This window comes from Abramis brama (genome assembly GCF_963993115.1).
Source record: "Abramis brama genome assembly, chromosome: 6".
In the NCBI taxonomy this organism is placed as follows: Eukaryota; Metazoa; Chordata; class Actinopteri; order Cypriniformes; family Leuciscidae; genus Abramis; species Abramis brama.
In genome coordinates this window covers 6,356,325-6,373,248 of record NC_139968.1, presented here as the reverse complement: position 1 = coordinate 6,373,248, position 16,924 = coordinate 6,356,325, and the positions used below count along the sequence as shown (strand labels likewise).

At 36.9% G+C, this 16,924-nt stretch overlaps 1 protein-coding gene across 1 annotated transcript; it reads left to right on the top strand.

The window, feature by feature from the left end:
* Nucleotides 1-543: 543 nt before the first annotated feature.
* ifi44g (interferon induced protein 44g) lies at nt 544-16,857 on the top strand. The gene is made up of 8 exons (XM_084117985.1): nt 544-618; nt 7,911-8,311; nt 8,409-8,460; nt 8,539-8,737; nt 10,535-10,693; nt 14,287-14,458; nt 15,812-15,912; nt 15,992-16,857. Exons 2-8 carry the CDS (start codon nt 7,945-7,947, stop codon nt 16,157-16,159), a joined length of 1,218 nt encoding a protein of 405 aa, XP_083974111.1. The 5' UTR covers nt 544-618; nt 7,911-7,944; the 3' UTR covers nt 16,160-16,857.
* The last annotated feature ends 67 nt before the right edge of the window (nt 16,858-16,924 follow it).

Sequence of the window (16,924 nt, the reverse complement as noted above, 5' to 3'; positions counted from 1 at the left end):
AGGGCTCACAAAAAATCCTCCAGAAAACTGTATGACAAACAAAAAGATCAATCTTTCAAATTGATACTAATGAAATACAAGTGTGTACTGTGGCAATGTAATGACAGTCATATCAGATGGCACCTGAATGATTATATTCATGCAATATATCATGCCAATAAATTGTACTTAAAAGAATACCATGGCACATGATTAGATACAGTTGTATTTTATGGTACTTATTACTGTGTCAAGCGTGTGGGGGGATAATTATAAAAATATTGACAAAAATGAATCCTTATGTTCGTGTAAGTGTAGCTTAATGGAAAGATATTCATCATCAAGATAATAATCAACGACCAAAAATACATTTGTGCACGCTTTGGTTTCCAGGTCATGCAAAACTGAATAGAGACAAAAACATACTTATATTTAATCAAGGATATTTTAAAGAAAGTGTTTGACCGCGTTATTTGTGTATCTGAGTTATTTGAATACATTGCTTTTCCCTGCAACAATAATGCATGAAATGTGTGCCCTCTGCTGGCCGGCAGTAAAACACACCACATGCACTTTCGTTTTCTCGATATCGAGAACAACATTGCACTTGGATCCTCGGCTCTCTTTCACTTCAGTTTTGTAAGTATGTTTTAATTTGGTTTGCATTGACATACTGAGTTATATGTTCCTCACAAAAATAACCTGGTAAAGCTCTACTGAAAGGTTTTGAAAGTTTGAGAGGTCTGACATTTATTCAGCGATGCAAACTATCATATCTTTAATATGTGTTTCATTAACACGGCTCATTGTTCATATGTGTCCGTGTCAAACTGAAGCAGTGCTGGAGTTTATTAGAGTATCAAGTCAAGTCACCTTTATTTATACAGCGCTTTTTACGAAAAACAGATTTCAAAGCAGCTTTACAGAGATAACAGGAAAATAACGCAATAAAGTTTGTTTCTAGAAGGAAATAGCATCATAGTCCAGCTTAAGTAAGTTCATTGATGGTTCATTTCTGTTAAAAGTTATTAATTTAGTATAAATTAATATATATATATATATATAGCATTTATATATATAGCCGCTCTGGAGAAAACCGTAATGTCATCGTCCAGCTCAGTTCAGTTCTCATATAATGTCAATGCAGGCAGATCAATAATATTGTTGAATATTAAGTGTCTCCAACTAAGCAAGAACTCAAACCAATATTAAATGATGAACACGTATTGTGAGCAGGAAGTTATTAACTATAGTGTAATTTAGACACTCACATAACAATCGGCATATGAAACACAACAATGGTGACATGTTTCATGCCAGCATACAAAAACGTATTCATGGCTCCCAGCATGGTCCGTGTACTTTTTGTTCATTTCATTTCCTGTTTGGAATGGAATAACGAGAAATGAAAACCAGCTCGTTTATTCGTTTTTTAGTTTAGTTTAAAAAACGAAAAATGAGATTTTGGCTCGATTTTCATTTTTCGTTTGTGGTTTACAAATCGGTTTATGGGTTCAATATTTCATTTGCACATGTGGGCGGTGCTTAAACGCCCCTTTCATCTGATTGGTCAAAACGCTCCGCCTTCAGTAGGCTACGAGCTTTTCTTTCTGTCAGGCAGAATAAGAGTGAGTATGAGTGCGGCACTGACAAATGCACTTTAATAAAATAATGTCTGAAACCAACCCTCACTGTTAACTACGCACAATATTTGAAGCAGAAGTATGTTGCTGGTCACGTAATTCGTGCTGCTGCAAGCAACCCCAATAATGTGAGCCACAGTATAGCCTATGACAGATTATTTTAGCATGATGTATTTCCCGTTGATAAATACAGTGCAAATAGTTCAGATATCTCTTTGGATAAAAGGGAAGTGGAAATAAAAATCAATAATAGGCTGAACTGTACCATGGTAATATGTCCGTAACATTAGATGGCCGTAGATGACATACCCATAACTGTTACATTAGAGTTAGGGGATAACACAGTTTGTACAGTATAGAAATCATTATGTCTAAAGTTCCCATTAAACATGAAAACCCAACAACCCAATGGGAATATATCCTTATTGTGTAAAACATCCAGAGGTGGACAGTAACAAAGTACATTTACTTGAGTACTGTAGGCCTACTTAAGTACACTTTCTGAGTATCTGTACTTTACTTGATTTTACTGTACTTGAAACTGATTTTCATTTTCAACGTTGGGTTTGGTCTTCTAAATGTGAATTTTGCCCTTGTTTTGGTGCACACTAGCTTATAGATAACAGTAAGGCAAACATATTCATACTAAAAGCCAAAAAACATTAAATCCCTCTGGAACTGTGTTCTAGAAATAAATTTGATATTGATATGAGGGTAGAAAGGCAGGCATAGATTCAGAGGCATAAGGTAGCCTACTGTAAGTATTACACACAACAATGCAACAATAATAAAAAAATAATTTTTTTTTTTTTTAGTAGGCTACATCTTAAAGGGTTAGTTCACCCAAAAATGAAAATTCTGTCAGTAATTACTCACCCTCATGTTGTTCCAACCCCGTAAGACCTTCGTTCATCTTCGGAACACAAATTAAGATATTTTTGATTAAATCTGATAGCTTGATCACTTCTCCATAGGCTGCTAGGTGACCGAAACTTGCTGGCCCAGAAAAGTTATTAAAGAGATCGTTAATATAGTCCAAGTGACTACAGTGGCTCAATCTTAAGTATATCAAGCGACGAAAATACTTTTTGTGCGCAAAAACAAACAAAAATAACGACTTTATTCCACTATACTTCTCGTCGCTTGATATACTTAAGATTGAGCCACTGTAGTCACTTGTTTTTTAAACTAAACTTAAATTAAAAACGTTAAATTAAAAACGTTATCCAATCACTGTTTAACCTAATAAAAAAATATTGACTAATATAGCCTACTGTTATATTATCTGTGCGTAGCCTATACATAATCTAGATTTTAATAGCTTGATACTCTTTAAATATTTTGTTGCATAGTTAAAAGTTTCGGTGCATAGGACGGACCTATCCGCGATCGCTCTCCATGGTTCTGACCAAAGAAGAGCGCTTTGGAATCTCCATTATGCATCATATGCATCATACCTGGGCTGCATTTTCCATTGACGTCGTCTCTTAGCGCGCTACTAAGACTCTTAAGGTATAACTTATGTAGCGTTTATACGCCCACGTATAAATATTATTAATTATTATTCATAACGAATTATGATCAATAATTAATAATTTAATTATTTTCAATTATTTACTGTAACAGAATCAATAATATGATAATTTATCAGTTCATCCAATGAACAGAAAGCATAAACAATTATTAACTCTAGGAAATATAATATCTTCCTGGCCAAGAAAGAATAACCCCCTAACAGTAAATTAAGAAATAGGGTAACAGCATAGGTAACTTTTGATCGAAGTTCAAGACAATAAAATTTGATAAGCACATACACAAGCAATCTCTTTTCAAATACAAACAATACTTTATTGATTATATACTAACACGTACAGCTAATGTCTAACACAAACACACACACACGCACACACACACACACACATATTCATACGAGTTGCAGAAAGGAAGAGAGTGAGGAAAGAGTGGGTTTAAGAGTGAAAGGATGAAATCTCACGATTCCATAATGCACTTAGACATGACCTGAACGAACCATCAAACATTAATTTAACCCTTCTATCGTTTTAGGCAGGTTATTAAAGTTATATAAATACACCAGTTTAGCTTTCAGTCTGGAGGTTACTTGCTTGTCTTCTCGTTCCTTTTTGGGAATTCCCTTCGTTGCGTAACAGAGGGTTCCCCCGGGTTCGTTCGTCGGCTGTGGTCTCCTTGTGCATGGATAGATGGGGCGAGAACCAGTCACGTGTGGCTGGCGGTTGCTGATGGTTGAATGAGTCTTTGAAGTTGAAAGCGTGCGTTGCAGCCGCGAATCGTGGAACGAAACTTTGCAGCAAAACTTAACTTAAAACCGAGACTTTCAATCGGAAAATAAAGGAAGACTTAGAAAAGAAAAGAAGACTTAGACGAGAGTAGTAAGACGGCTTGAATGAAACTGTTTAACCCATGTTCTACAGATCTTGATTTGGGTTATTTCTGCTCGTTTGTTACATGGTACTAGTCTGCCGGAACTTAGAGAGCTTAGAGCTTTGAGAGCAGCGAGCGAGAGAGAGCTTAGTTTTTGGGGTCTAAGGTTTTAACTAAAAGTTTGTCCCCCCTCCTGAAGAGAGCGGACCAATTAGACACTGGCTTTGTCTCATCGTAAATCTGGAGTGTTGGTGTGTTCTCTAACTTTTAAGCAGAGAGGACAGAGGCCACAGTTTAGACATGATTTCTAATTAAAAGAAGATCAAAACATATTACACCGATATCATTCAAGCCATCTTGCTAGTTGTGTTCGTAAGATAGCATTGATATGAAACAGTACACACTGTCATTCACACACCTAATAATTATAACAATTACATGAATTATATGGGATTAAAGCATATCTTATTAGAATATGCATATAAGTGGTGGAAACACACAGGATTATGTAGTTGCGTGATTGTTTGATTGTAAGTCCATTGAGAATTGTTCTTAAATGATTTTATGTAGTTTATTGGTAAGAATCAGTTCTCTGGTTTGAAGAGACAGAACACTGTTTGTTCTGTTCAGAGGTCTTAAGGAGGAGGGGTCAGGAATGCTGTGGTGTCATTTCTGAACCAATTTGTCTTTTAAAAACCCCCTCATATTGACAAGTTCTTCCTTTAGCTGGGCTCATAAAGGTTCTTAGTTGGGGGGTTTTCGTTGGTTTGGTCATTAGAAGGGTCTTTTGCAGACTCTGTGGCGCCAGGATGGGTGACTTATGGCTCTGGACTGTGAGGACACTGTCTTTATCTTAACCAGTCCGTAGTTGGCCACAAAGCTAGCCATTGACCAGTTATTTAGTTAGTGTTGGGGGAGGCTCTTTTAAATAGCCAGAGTGATGAGGATCATTTGACGTTCTGAACCAATCTTCTGTTTTGTTCGGCAGGAAGTAGAGAGTTTGAATTAATTTTCTGGAAGAAAATTAGTCTGTGGTTGATTTCTTCTCATTGTCGTTACACTTAACTAAAGGTATACTACCACTAAAGGTATACCATTGCTAGGCGTCTTCAGGGCTATCATCCACTCACGAGGCAGAGGCGCTGAAAGGCAGAGCTCCCTCCTAGCAACGGCGCTGTTTTTGTTAAAACATGATTTTGACCACTTCATTAAGTTTTGTTTTGTAGAAAACTCTTTTTAAAAGATTTTCGTTTTGTATAAATTGTATCTTAATTTTGATCAATGTTTTATCAACCAATTGCCCGTATTTAATAAATAAGAAGCAAATATATAGCAGACAATGTAATAAGGCGCCAGCACGATCACTTGCATTGCACGTGAACTGGGGGGGCGCGGAAACTCAGCTTGTGCCTCACATTTTTGAGAAATATGGGCTATCTATTACAGAAAGCTTGAAATGTCTACTTTTAAATGAAAATATTCAAAACCAAAAGAAATAGGCTACTCTCTAATTATGTAATCCATATGAAATGTGCATTTCTCTCTGGCGTTCATGGCGAGTCGACTTCAAAAGAGCTTCATCTTTGCAGCAACACAGAAAACACCTGTTTATTAATAAACAATTAAATGTCTCCTTGCTAATTTAGACACATTCATAATCATTACTTTAACCGGTTCTTTGTGGCAAGCTTTATGCGTGCGGTCATAACGCTCATTATCCTGTAGGCTATATAGCATATTTAAGTAGGCTAATTAAATTAATATAAAGAGGCGATTTGTCAACGAATGGCTTAAATGAACAACTACTAGTCGACTAGAAAAAAACTATTTAGTCGGAGGCAGCCCTTATTCCACATATTTTCGAACCAGCAGGCCATTCTGGGTTGAGCGAGCGACCCTGCGGAATGAGCGAGCGGAGCGGAATATTCAGAAATGCGCTCTCTGCTCACAAACCCGAGCCTCACTGTCTGCTGAACTTGCGCAGAAACATCAAAATAGACATAGCCAGCTTTTTAAAATTGTTTTTAAAACTAAACATTTAGACTATTTTAGTACACATTATGAGCTTATTGACGATTTTTTATCATTCTTGACAAAATTAGAATATATTAAAAGTTTTTTTTTAGTTTTTTTTTTGGGTGGGCCTGTTGAAAAGTGGGTGGCGTCTCGCAAGTGTTGATAGGCTATTACTCGTGAGGTGTAACCAATCAGATAGCGCCGTGGGCGGGACATTGAGCAAGTCTGCAGAGTGGTGATTACAGAGAGGCTGCGGCAGCTATATCAGAGCCAGCCAAAGTAGCGCATTTTAAAATAAAATTGACTTTAATCAAACCACGGATCCGTGATAAGTTTTGTGATCCGTCTCGCCACTAGTGTAGTAGCACTGATCACTTTGAGGGGGGGATAAATTTATCCCCACCGGGGATAAAAATTATTAAGCAGAGGCAGGGATACATTTACCAGAAAGGGGGAAATCCCACGCTAAGTTTACTCAAGTGGAAGAATGTGACTAATAAACTTAGGCCTACTAGCATTATATTTTGAAAAAGAAGTAGATTATCTTAATATCAAAACCTTAAATTTTCTCTGGACTCAATGATAAATACATGTCTGACCGTGTCGGACATAAATAGGTTACATGTCCGACATCATATATCTATGACTTCGCACGACGGTGTAATTTACTTCCGGGTAAAGATCGGATCAGTCAAATGAAATACAATAAACGTACAAATAAATATTACAAATTAAAAAACGATCGGAAATGTAGTCCAATTTTCTAATACTATTATTTGATGACAACAATACATTTGGAAAACAAAATACAGCCATTTCTGCTTTTTTTCTTTTAAACAAAAAACAAAGCTGCACCCTTTTTTAAATTTCATCTTTCATTCCGAAATAGAATAATGAATGAACGAAAAAGTACACGGACCATTTTACTCTAGCGCTCCTCCTCTCCATCTCTCGCTCATAGCAGACTAACGGTTTGAGGAGTGGTTAAGCGTTTCCCAACCCAAGCCGTCAGACCTACATCATCAGAGAAGGAACGCCATTCCAGACCGGAAGTAACTTTTCAGACTTTGATTAAAGATTACAACGGCAAACAATTTTTTTCTGTGTATTAACTTGCACAGATTAAATTTTCACCACAAGACTAGTAATATGCGCTAACAAAGTAAATAGGGTCAATTTTGATTTCAGTTGGACTTTAAATCTGTCATGAAACTACAGAAAAAGCAGCCATTTTTATCTTCGTTTCTGAGCAATGCACAAATGTTCACTGGAAACATTATTGTAATTGCTGAAAGAGAAATGAGGTAAAAGTCAAGGCTCAAGAGATCACACAACAATGATCACCATAATGGTGACTTAAAAACTATTTTCAACATCTAAACCTCTGTTAATCTCATTAAAAACTTTTGTACATGAATTAAATAAAATTAAGACAAACTGGACTGTAATAAGTGAAGATGTAACGCTGTGAGTTGTTTAAAGTCCCCCTGTAGTCAATAATTGTATCTCTTAAAACTCATCTTTGCTCACCAAAATTACATATTTAAACGTATTTTCCTTGAAAAAAAAAAAAAAATTGTCATGCCTTAAAGCTCCTAGATCACTTACGATTTTCCACAGCTCAAATTGTCTGGGTTTTCTGTCTACTGAAATTCCTTGGAAAGATATTTTTGCAGTGATTCGTCAGCAGAACAATCCAAAAACACAAGAGATGTATGTCTATCCCTCACAGCCTCACTTTCATTCCTGTTAAACATCAAAGATGGCGCTGCTGGGAATAAGATCTATACTTCTGGTGTTATGGATGATTGTCAGGGCATATGTGTGGATACTGAGTAATCTTAGATATTGTACTGCTGTCTATGATTCTAGGCACATCAGCAAACATTCCCTTCTCTGATCAAGAATGTCATTCAATTTTGGACCCCCATCTTTTGGCACCACTTCCAGCAGCAAGCCTGAAACAGACAGTTTTGTAGCCCCATCTTTCGGCACCCCTTCCAGCAGCAAGCCTGAAACAGACAGTTTTGTAGCCCCATCTTTCGGCACCCCTTCCAGCAGCAAGCCTGAAACAGGCAGTTTTGGAGCCCCATCTTTTGGCACCCCTTCCAGCAGCAAGCCTGAAACAGGCAGTTTTGGAGCCCCATCTTTTGGCACCACTTCCAGCATCAAACCTGAAACAGGCAGTTTTAGTCTAGCCGCAGCACTATCTTCAAAGACCAAATCTGCTCGCAAAACTGAAAAAGCAACAAAACCTCAGTTCTCTCCTCTAGGTAAAATAATACAGTTAATCGAACAACCTCGCAAATAACTTTAATGAGAAGTCCTGCTGTCTACTTCAAAACTATAGATTTTTTTATACCTTTACAGATTTTATACCCTTGCTGGAAAACCAGTGGAGAAATATGGATTGGAGTGAAGAGTAAGTGGAACCACAGCTTGGAAACTGGATGTTTCTATGTCATGAGATTGAGGTATCTGACAGCATTAATGTGTTTAGAGCGAAGGAGACCCTGAAGGAGTCGGTCAGGTCGTTTAAACCAGCCAGTGAGAGCGTGACCGAAGCCAGGGTTCTGCTGATCGGCCCAGTTGGCGCTGGGAAGTCCAGCTTCATCAGTTCTGTCCAGTCCGTGTTCTCCGGACGGGTCATTAACAGAGCCATGGTGGGATCATCATCCTCTACCAGCTTCACCAAGAAGGTAAACATGACTAGAACTGGAAGCTTTGAAATCAAAATGAATCTGAGGTTGACGATACACATATTGACATACTGTAGTTTTGAGCTAACAAAAATATGTTCTAAGAATGTTATAAAAATGTAATAAAAATGTTGTTTCTGAATGTTCTTGCAACGTTCAAAACTTTTTTTTTTCTTGGTTATTTTATTATATGGTTATCTTGGGTCGCGTTTCTGTAAAGCAACACTATGTAAAAAATTTTACCATAAAATAATGTTTCCAAAATCATTTCAGTGGTTCATCAAGTCGTAACAGGGTGAAAGGCACTTATGTAAGATTGCCAGATCGGGTCGCGTTTCTGTAGTTCTAATGAGACATAAGAAAACTACAAATTTGACTTGCTTTACGGCAAGCGTTACAATAGTCGTTATTTTGTTTTTCTTCATTTCTGATGTCGCAATACATCATACTTTCATAAAATCATGCATCATACTCTACCTTGTCTGTGGACATCGTTCATTCCAAAGCCGGTGCTGGATAAACAGTGGGCGTGCATGCGACAGTATAGGCTGCGGTAGGCTAAATTATTTACAACAGCGGTAATGGACAATTCTGCTTCCAACCTGTAGGGGGACCGCAGAGGAAAAGTTCCATAGTGTTGCTTTAAAGGATTGGTTCACTTCAGAATTAAAATCTCGTGATAATTTACTCTCCCCCACGTCATCCAAGATGTTCATGTCTTTCTTTCTTTAGTCGAAAAGAAATTAAGGTTTTTGAGGAAAACATTCCAGGATTTTCTCCATATAGTGTCTTCAATGGGGTCCAACGGGTTGAAGGTCCAGATGTGAGTTTCAGTGCAGTTTCAAAGTCTCGACACGATCCCAGCCGAGGAATAAGAGTCTTATCTAGACAAACCAGCCGAGATTTTATAAAAAAATAAACATTTATATACTTTTTAACCACAAATGCTCATCTTGCACTAGTCATGATGCGTCACACATAACATAATCACGTTGAAAGGTCAAGTGTGACGTAGGCGGAAGTACAGACCTAGTGTTTACAAAGCCAACGTGCAAAGACTAAGTCAAACGCCCTTTACAAAAACAAACAAATAAAATGGAAAACAACGATGTCTGACATTTTTTGAAGTTGGAGGAGAAAACGAGATTGAGTTTTTCGCCCTACATTTTTGAACCGGAACACGCGTGACCGTTCAACGTGATTATGTAATGTGTGGCGCATCACAGAGCTAGTGCAAGACGAGCATTTGTGGTTAAAAAGTATATAAATGTTTATTTTTTTATAAAATCTCGGCTGGATCGTGTCGAGACTTTGAAGCTGCACTGAAACTCACATCTGGACCTTCAACCCGTTGGACCCCATTGAAGTCACTATGTGGAGAAAAATCTCATTAATTTCTTTTCGACTGAAGAAAGAAAGACATGAACATCTTGGATGACGTGGGGGAGAGTAAATTTAATGTTAATTCTGAAGTGAACCAATCCTTTAAGGGAACATTACCTTTTATCATTTTCCAAACATTATGGCAATGTTACTTTTGAATGTTCTCTGAACGTTCTGAAACAAGTAGTAACATTTAAACAAACGTTAGGCAAACATCCAACGAAACGTTTAATGAACGACCAGATCACTTTGAATGAATGTTTTATCAGCATTACTGGAAGAAGGTTTGTTCATAACTTTGAGAGAACCTTGCCAGAACATTAGCTGCAGTTCTGAGAACGTTAGCAGGGTTCAATCTATATTTTGCCCAGTTTTTGCAGAAAGTAGTGGTTTATTTTGGTTGGTGTTTCTCAGCTTCGCTCGTTCAGCATCAGAGGGGCGGGAGAGAAGGCGGACGAGCCCACAGCTCTGGTCATGTGTGACGTCATGGGGGTCGGCGAAGGAGAAACCACTGGACTGACTCTTCACGATGCGCTGTCGGTCATTAAAGGACACGCTCCAGAGGGACACCAGGTACATCTCAGTTGGTTAATACCACTTTCATGTCTTTCAAAAACAAAACAAAATTATATATATATATATATATATATATATATATATATATATATATATATATATATATATATACAGTGAGGAAAATAAGTATTTGAACACCCTGCTATTTTGCAAGTTCTCCCACTTAGAAATCATGGAGGGGTCTGAAATTGTCATCGTAGGTGCATGTCCACTGTGAGAGACATAATCAAAAAAAAAAAAAATCCAGAAATCACAATGTATGATTTTTTTAACTATTTATTTGTATGATACAGCTGCAAATAAGTATTTGAACACCTGAGAAAATCGATGTTAATATTTGGTACAGTAGCCTTTGTTTGCAATTACAGAGGTCAAACGTTTCCTGTAGTTTTTCACCAGGTTTGCACACACTGCAGGAGGGATTTTGGCCCACTCCTCCACACAGATCTTCTCTAGATCAGTCAGGTTTCTGGGCTGTCGCTGAGAAACACGGAGTTTGAGCTCCCTCCAAAGATTCTCTATTGGGTTTAGGTCTGGAGACTGGCTAGGCCACGCCAGAACCTTGATATGCTTCTTACAGAGCCACTCCTTGGTTATCCTGGCTGTGTGCTTCGGGTCATTGTCATGTTGGAAGACCCAGCCTCGACCCATCTTCAATGCTCTAACTGAGGGAAGGAGGTTGTTCCCCAAAATCTCACAATACATGGCCCCGGTCATCCTCTCCTTAATACAGTGCTGTCGCCCTGTCCCATGTGCAGAAAAACACCCCCAAAGCATGATGCTACCACCCCCATGCTTCACAGTAGGGATGGTGTTCTTGGGATGGTACTCATCATTCTGCTTCCTCCAAACACGTTTAGTGGAATTATGACCAAAAAAGTTCTATTTTGGTCTCATCTGACCACATGACTTTCTCCCATGACTCCTCTGGATCATCCAAATGGTCATTGGCAAACTTAAGACGGGCCTTGACATGTGCTGGTTTAAGCAGGGGAACCTTCCGTGCCATGCATGATTTCAAACCATGACGTCTTAGTGTATTACCAACAGTAACCTTGGAAACGGTGGTCCCAGCTCTTTTCAGGTCATTGACCAGCTCCTCCCGTGTAGTTCTGGGCTGATTTCTCACCTTTCTTAGGATCATTGAGACCCCACGAGGTTAGATCTTGCATGGAGCCCCAGTCCGAGGGAGATTGACAGTCATGTTTAGCTTCTTCTATTTTCTAATGATTGCTCCAACAGTGGACCTTTTTTCACCAAGCTGCTTGGCAATTTCCCGTAGCCCTTTCCAGCCTTGTGGAGGTGTACAATTTTGTCTCTAGTGTCTTTGGACAGCTCTTTGGTCTTGGCCATGTTAGTAGTTGGATTCTTACTGATTGTATGGGGTGGACAGGTGTCTTTATGCAGCTAACGACATCAAACAGGTGCATCTAATTTAGGATAATAAATGGAGTGGAGGTGGACATTTTAAAGGCAGACTAACAGGTCTTTGAGGGTCAGAATTCTAGCTGATAGACAGGTGTTCAAATACTTATTTGCAGTTCTATCATCCAAATAAATAGTTCAAAAATCATATATTGTGATTTCTGGATTTTTTTTTTTTAGATTATGTCTCTCACAGTGGACATGCACCTACGATGACAATTTCAGACCCCTCCATGATTTCCAAGTGGGAGAACTTGCAAAATAGCAGGGTGTTCAAATACTTATTTTCCTCACTGTATATATATATATATATATATATATATATATATATATATATATATATTGTGAATCTTAGTGTTAAAATACAGTGACAAAACTTAAAGCATCACATTAGTATGTCTATATATTTTACAGTTTATAAATGTATATATGGTTATGTTATATTAATATTTAAAATGACTTAAATACGCTTGGTACTTTTTAAATGCAAAGGTAACTTCCATAATTACACAGGTGATTCAATGAAAGACCACATTATGACTACACAACATTTAAATTATGTAAGAAATATTATTTAAATCAGGGGTTTTCAAACTTTTTGAAACTTTTTGACCACCAAATATGATGACTCCCTTGTAAAGGACCCCGATGTTAAAAAAAAGGCAGCTATATATATTTTTTAAGTATAAAAACTTTCAAGTAAAATATTAATTGTAATATATATTATTAAGACAACCAAATTATGTTATTCAAAATTAAAGAATTGGCTTTTACATTGTCATTATGCTAAAAACAATTTGTTAAAATATTATCTCACATAAGTAAATAGTGTATAATTTTTTTTCCCCACACAACGATTTTTATTTTAGAAAAATATTTAGAAAAGTGAACAAATTGTGACAAAAAAAAAATATATATAAAAAAATTATTGCAATTAATATCTTGATTTCTGACCAGTCTATAGAAAGCAATATTATACTACTAAATTTAGTAAATGTAAATGTTATAAATAATTATGATAAACATATTTCACTAATATCTTAAGTGCACACACTAACTTTGACACTCCTAACAATAAAGTTGTTAAATTGTTATTATTATTATTTTTTTATTCAGGCTGTAGTGAAGCCTTGAAGAAGGCTTAAAGAAGGACATTAATAACAAAAACAGTCTTTGTTTAGATCCACACGGGACACTCAGGAGATCGTAGGAGATCAAACAAACACAACCAAGCTAACATGAATGATAACGGACAAAGAACTGAACAAAACACAGGGCTTAAATACTGAAATCAAGCGTAAAACAGAACAGGTGTGTGAACTATTAACAACCAGCCAAACTAACTAGAGAACTGTTCATTAAACACCATTTTCAGCTAAACACACACCAAAAAAATTATGCGTTTTGGCCGTTCGTTTTCACGACAACGGCGTTTTGAGTGGCTAAAAACGCAAACTTTTGAAAACGGTCTCGGTGTAAACAACAAAAACATGAATCTCTGAAGACGATGACGTCATGCACATGCGTATTACGTGTTCAGTCTATAGAGTTTCATCGCCATCTACTGGCCTGGCAGCAGAATACAGCGTTTTTAGTCGTTCAAACTAAAAATCGTAAAATGTAACATTAAAACATGTAACCGGTTTCACAGACAGGGCTTAGATTAAGCCAGGATTAGGCCTGTGTTAAATTAGGACATTTAAGTAGCTTTTATAAACGTGCCTTAGGAAATAAACATTACTGGTGTGCATCTTGAGACAAAACAATGGCAGTGACATATTTGAAGATTTATCAGCTCAAACATGCATTTTTAATTCTGCTTTTTAAATATGAGGTGATTTATACTTCTGAAACAATATTTTAGCGTAAAAAGAATGGTTCTTTCTTGGGAAATAAATTAACTGTAAATAATGAGGTAATTCTTTCTACATTTACAAAAACAAATTTTACATTATTTTTCAGTAAACTTTTATTATCATTCAAAATGTGGTATTTACTACAGTTTAGTTTACTGTACTGTACGATTTTACATTATTTACATGAAAAATTCAAGTATTTTTACTGTGAACTCTTTACTTCAAACTCACATAACTCAGTGTCGACGAAGTGTGTGTTTGTCAACAGTTATTGCTGTTCTCCAGTGAAACATGGCTTTGTGTGTGCAGTTTAGTCCCGAGCAGCCAGTCGGAGCTGATACTGTGGGATACGTGAGGAAGCCCAGCATCACAGATAAAGTGCACTGTGTGGTGTTCGTGGTAGACGCCTCAAAGGTCGCCTTATACGCCAAGAGCTTCGGCACAACCTTCCAGCAGCTAAGAGAACACATCAGCAACTTAGGTGAGTCGGGTTTGTTTGAGGCATAAGCGTTCACAGTTCACACACTGAAAAGTGTTATAAGCCATGAACCAAACCAACCAGAAACGAGGAGAATCACAATATTGCAAACTTTGATTTGAAGCAAAAAAGGACAAAAAGACAAAGGTACAAGACTGTGAACTTAACGGCTTTAGTGAGAGAAAGAACTACAATCCCATGATGCATTGCGGACAGCATAACTGATGGAGAAATATAAAACTACTGTTGATTATGTTTAAAACCCTCATCCTTCCCTCGGGTCATTTTGACCCGAAACCCTTTTTTTTTTTATGTTAGAAAATGTAGTGTTCATCGGAGGGGTCCAAGACCCCAGGACTTTTGTCGCACTTGAACCACGAATACACAAAAAAAAAATATTGAATGGATTCGAGGAGTTTTGTGGTTGAAATTAAAAAAAGTAACAAATCCTTCCCTCGCGGGTTTTTTTGAGCTGAATTAAAAGGGTTATGCATGAAATTGTGAGTTATTTTGAATTTAAGTTGTAAGAATGTGAGGAATGTGCTTAAATTACTATTTATTTATCATCTAATGATCAAATCTAGTAATTTAGTAATCAAAAATCGCAATTGCATTAGAAATAGAAAACATTTTTTATCAAAATGAAATAAAATAAGCTTTCTGGACAAAAAATAATAATAATTAAGTACACTGAACAAAATTATAAAGGCAACACTTTTGTTTTTGCCCCCCTTTTTCATAAGTTGAACTCAAAGATCTAAGACTTTTTCTATGTACACAAAAGGCCTATTTCTCTCAAATATTGTTCACAAATCTGTCTAAATCTGTGTTAGTGAGCACTTCTCCTTTGCCGAGATCATCCATCCACTTCACAGGTGTGGCATATCAAGATGCTGATTAGACAGCGTGATTATTGCACAGGTGTGCCTTAGGCTGGCCACAATAAAAGACCACTCTAAAATGCTCTTGCTTTCTGATTGGTGGAATTTCTGTACAGCATCATGGGTAATGTAGTTTTTCACCACAAATTCCGCTGTAAAACACAATTATTTTAAAAAATAAGCTGAAATAGTTGATTTTTGCATACGAGTGGTTTCAGTTGTTCCTACATTTATTTATTTTTTGTATATTTAGAATAAATTTCAGAAGGAAAGTTATTGATGATTAGTTCGTGAAAAAATTCAAATGTGTGCGTATGCATGCTTAGTGAATGAGATCCAATGTGTTTTTTGAACATTCAAGGACGAAAACCTATTTTAGAAGAGCCAAAAAACAACAACATCAAGACTTTGTTAAAGGGCATTATATGGCCTCTTTAAGAAACTATGATAAATCTAAAACCCTTCTAATTTGCAGGTGTACACCAAGTGGCATTACTGACCCACGTGGACCAAGTTTGTAAATCTACAGGAAGTGACATCACCCAGGTTTACAGGAGCCAGCCCGTTCAGCAGGCAGTATGTCAGGCTTGATGGTTTAACTGTTTCACCTGCTGTCTGCCATGAGCTTCCCATGATTCCCTCTGTCTCTCTGTAGATGGTGAAGGCCGGAGCGCTGCTGGGAATGGCCACCTCCTACATTGTCCCAGTGAAGAACTACTGCTCAGAGCTGGATCTGGACGAAAACGTAGATATTCTACTGCTCAAAGCTGTCGATCATATCTTACAATATGTCAATCTGTATTTCCAAGACAACAGCGATTAAAGCACTTCAGTAAGAAAAACGTCACATTGCAAATTCCCCACATTCCCCAAAATGAGTTCATCTCAGATTTGTCCCTTTGAAAATGTTGATGCCAAAACGTGTAATTATTTCATAAAATGCTGTGGTGATCTTAAGTTTATAAAAATGTAACTTTCTTTACAGTATTTATGCGTTTGAATTGTCTGTGAAATATCAGTGTGCTTTGACCAAAGCTTTGGGTTGGTTGTGAGGATATTCGGATATATATGAGGGTCACGTGTGTTTTAGTCTTGTTTAATGAAGACACATATTTAGCTAGAGCTGATGTGCACCCTAAGTGCCCATTTATACAGAATGCCTTTTTGCATAAAAAAAAAAAGAAAAAAAAGTGTGGTGGAATTTAAAAACTATGGAAGCTTGTTTCTGCCACAGAATCAAACAATTAAAAAGTGAATTGCTATTTTTTATCTCACAATTCTGGCTTTATGTCTTTGATTTTGATATAAACTTGCAATTGTGAGAGAAAAAAAGTCAGAATTGTGAGAAGTCACAATTACCGTTTACATATTTTTTATATCTGTGGCAGAAACTAATTTCCGCAAAAAAAAAAAAAAAAAAAAAAAACATTTCTAGACATTTCTATTTTCGTTTTGTTTTTCAAAAACGCTTAATGTGTGAATGGTTCCCAAGACCTATGAATAAAAAAGATATCCTACAAATGCGCCATTATAGGTTTGCTTTTTCATCGTAAAAATGTACAATACTAAAAAAAAGATTATATGTATA

Excerpts from the sequence above, each read along its gene's own strand:
- ifi44g (XM_084117985.1), top strand. The coding sequence starts at position 7,945 with ATGTCATTCAATTTTGGACCCCCATCTTTTGGCACCACTTCCAGCAGC. Across the intron at positions 10,694-14,286 it reads ACGCTCCAGAGGGACACCAG|TTTAGTCCCGAGCAGCCAGT; the intron begins GTACATCTCAGT and ends TTGTGTGTGCAG. Across the intron at positions 14,459-15,811 it reads AGAACACATCAGCAACTTAG|GTGTACACCAAGTGGCATTA; the intron begins GTGAGTCGGGTT and ends TCTAATTTGCAG.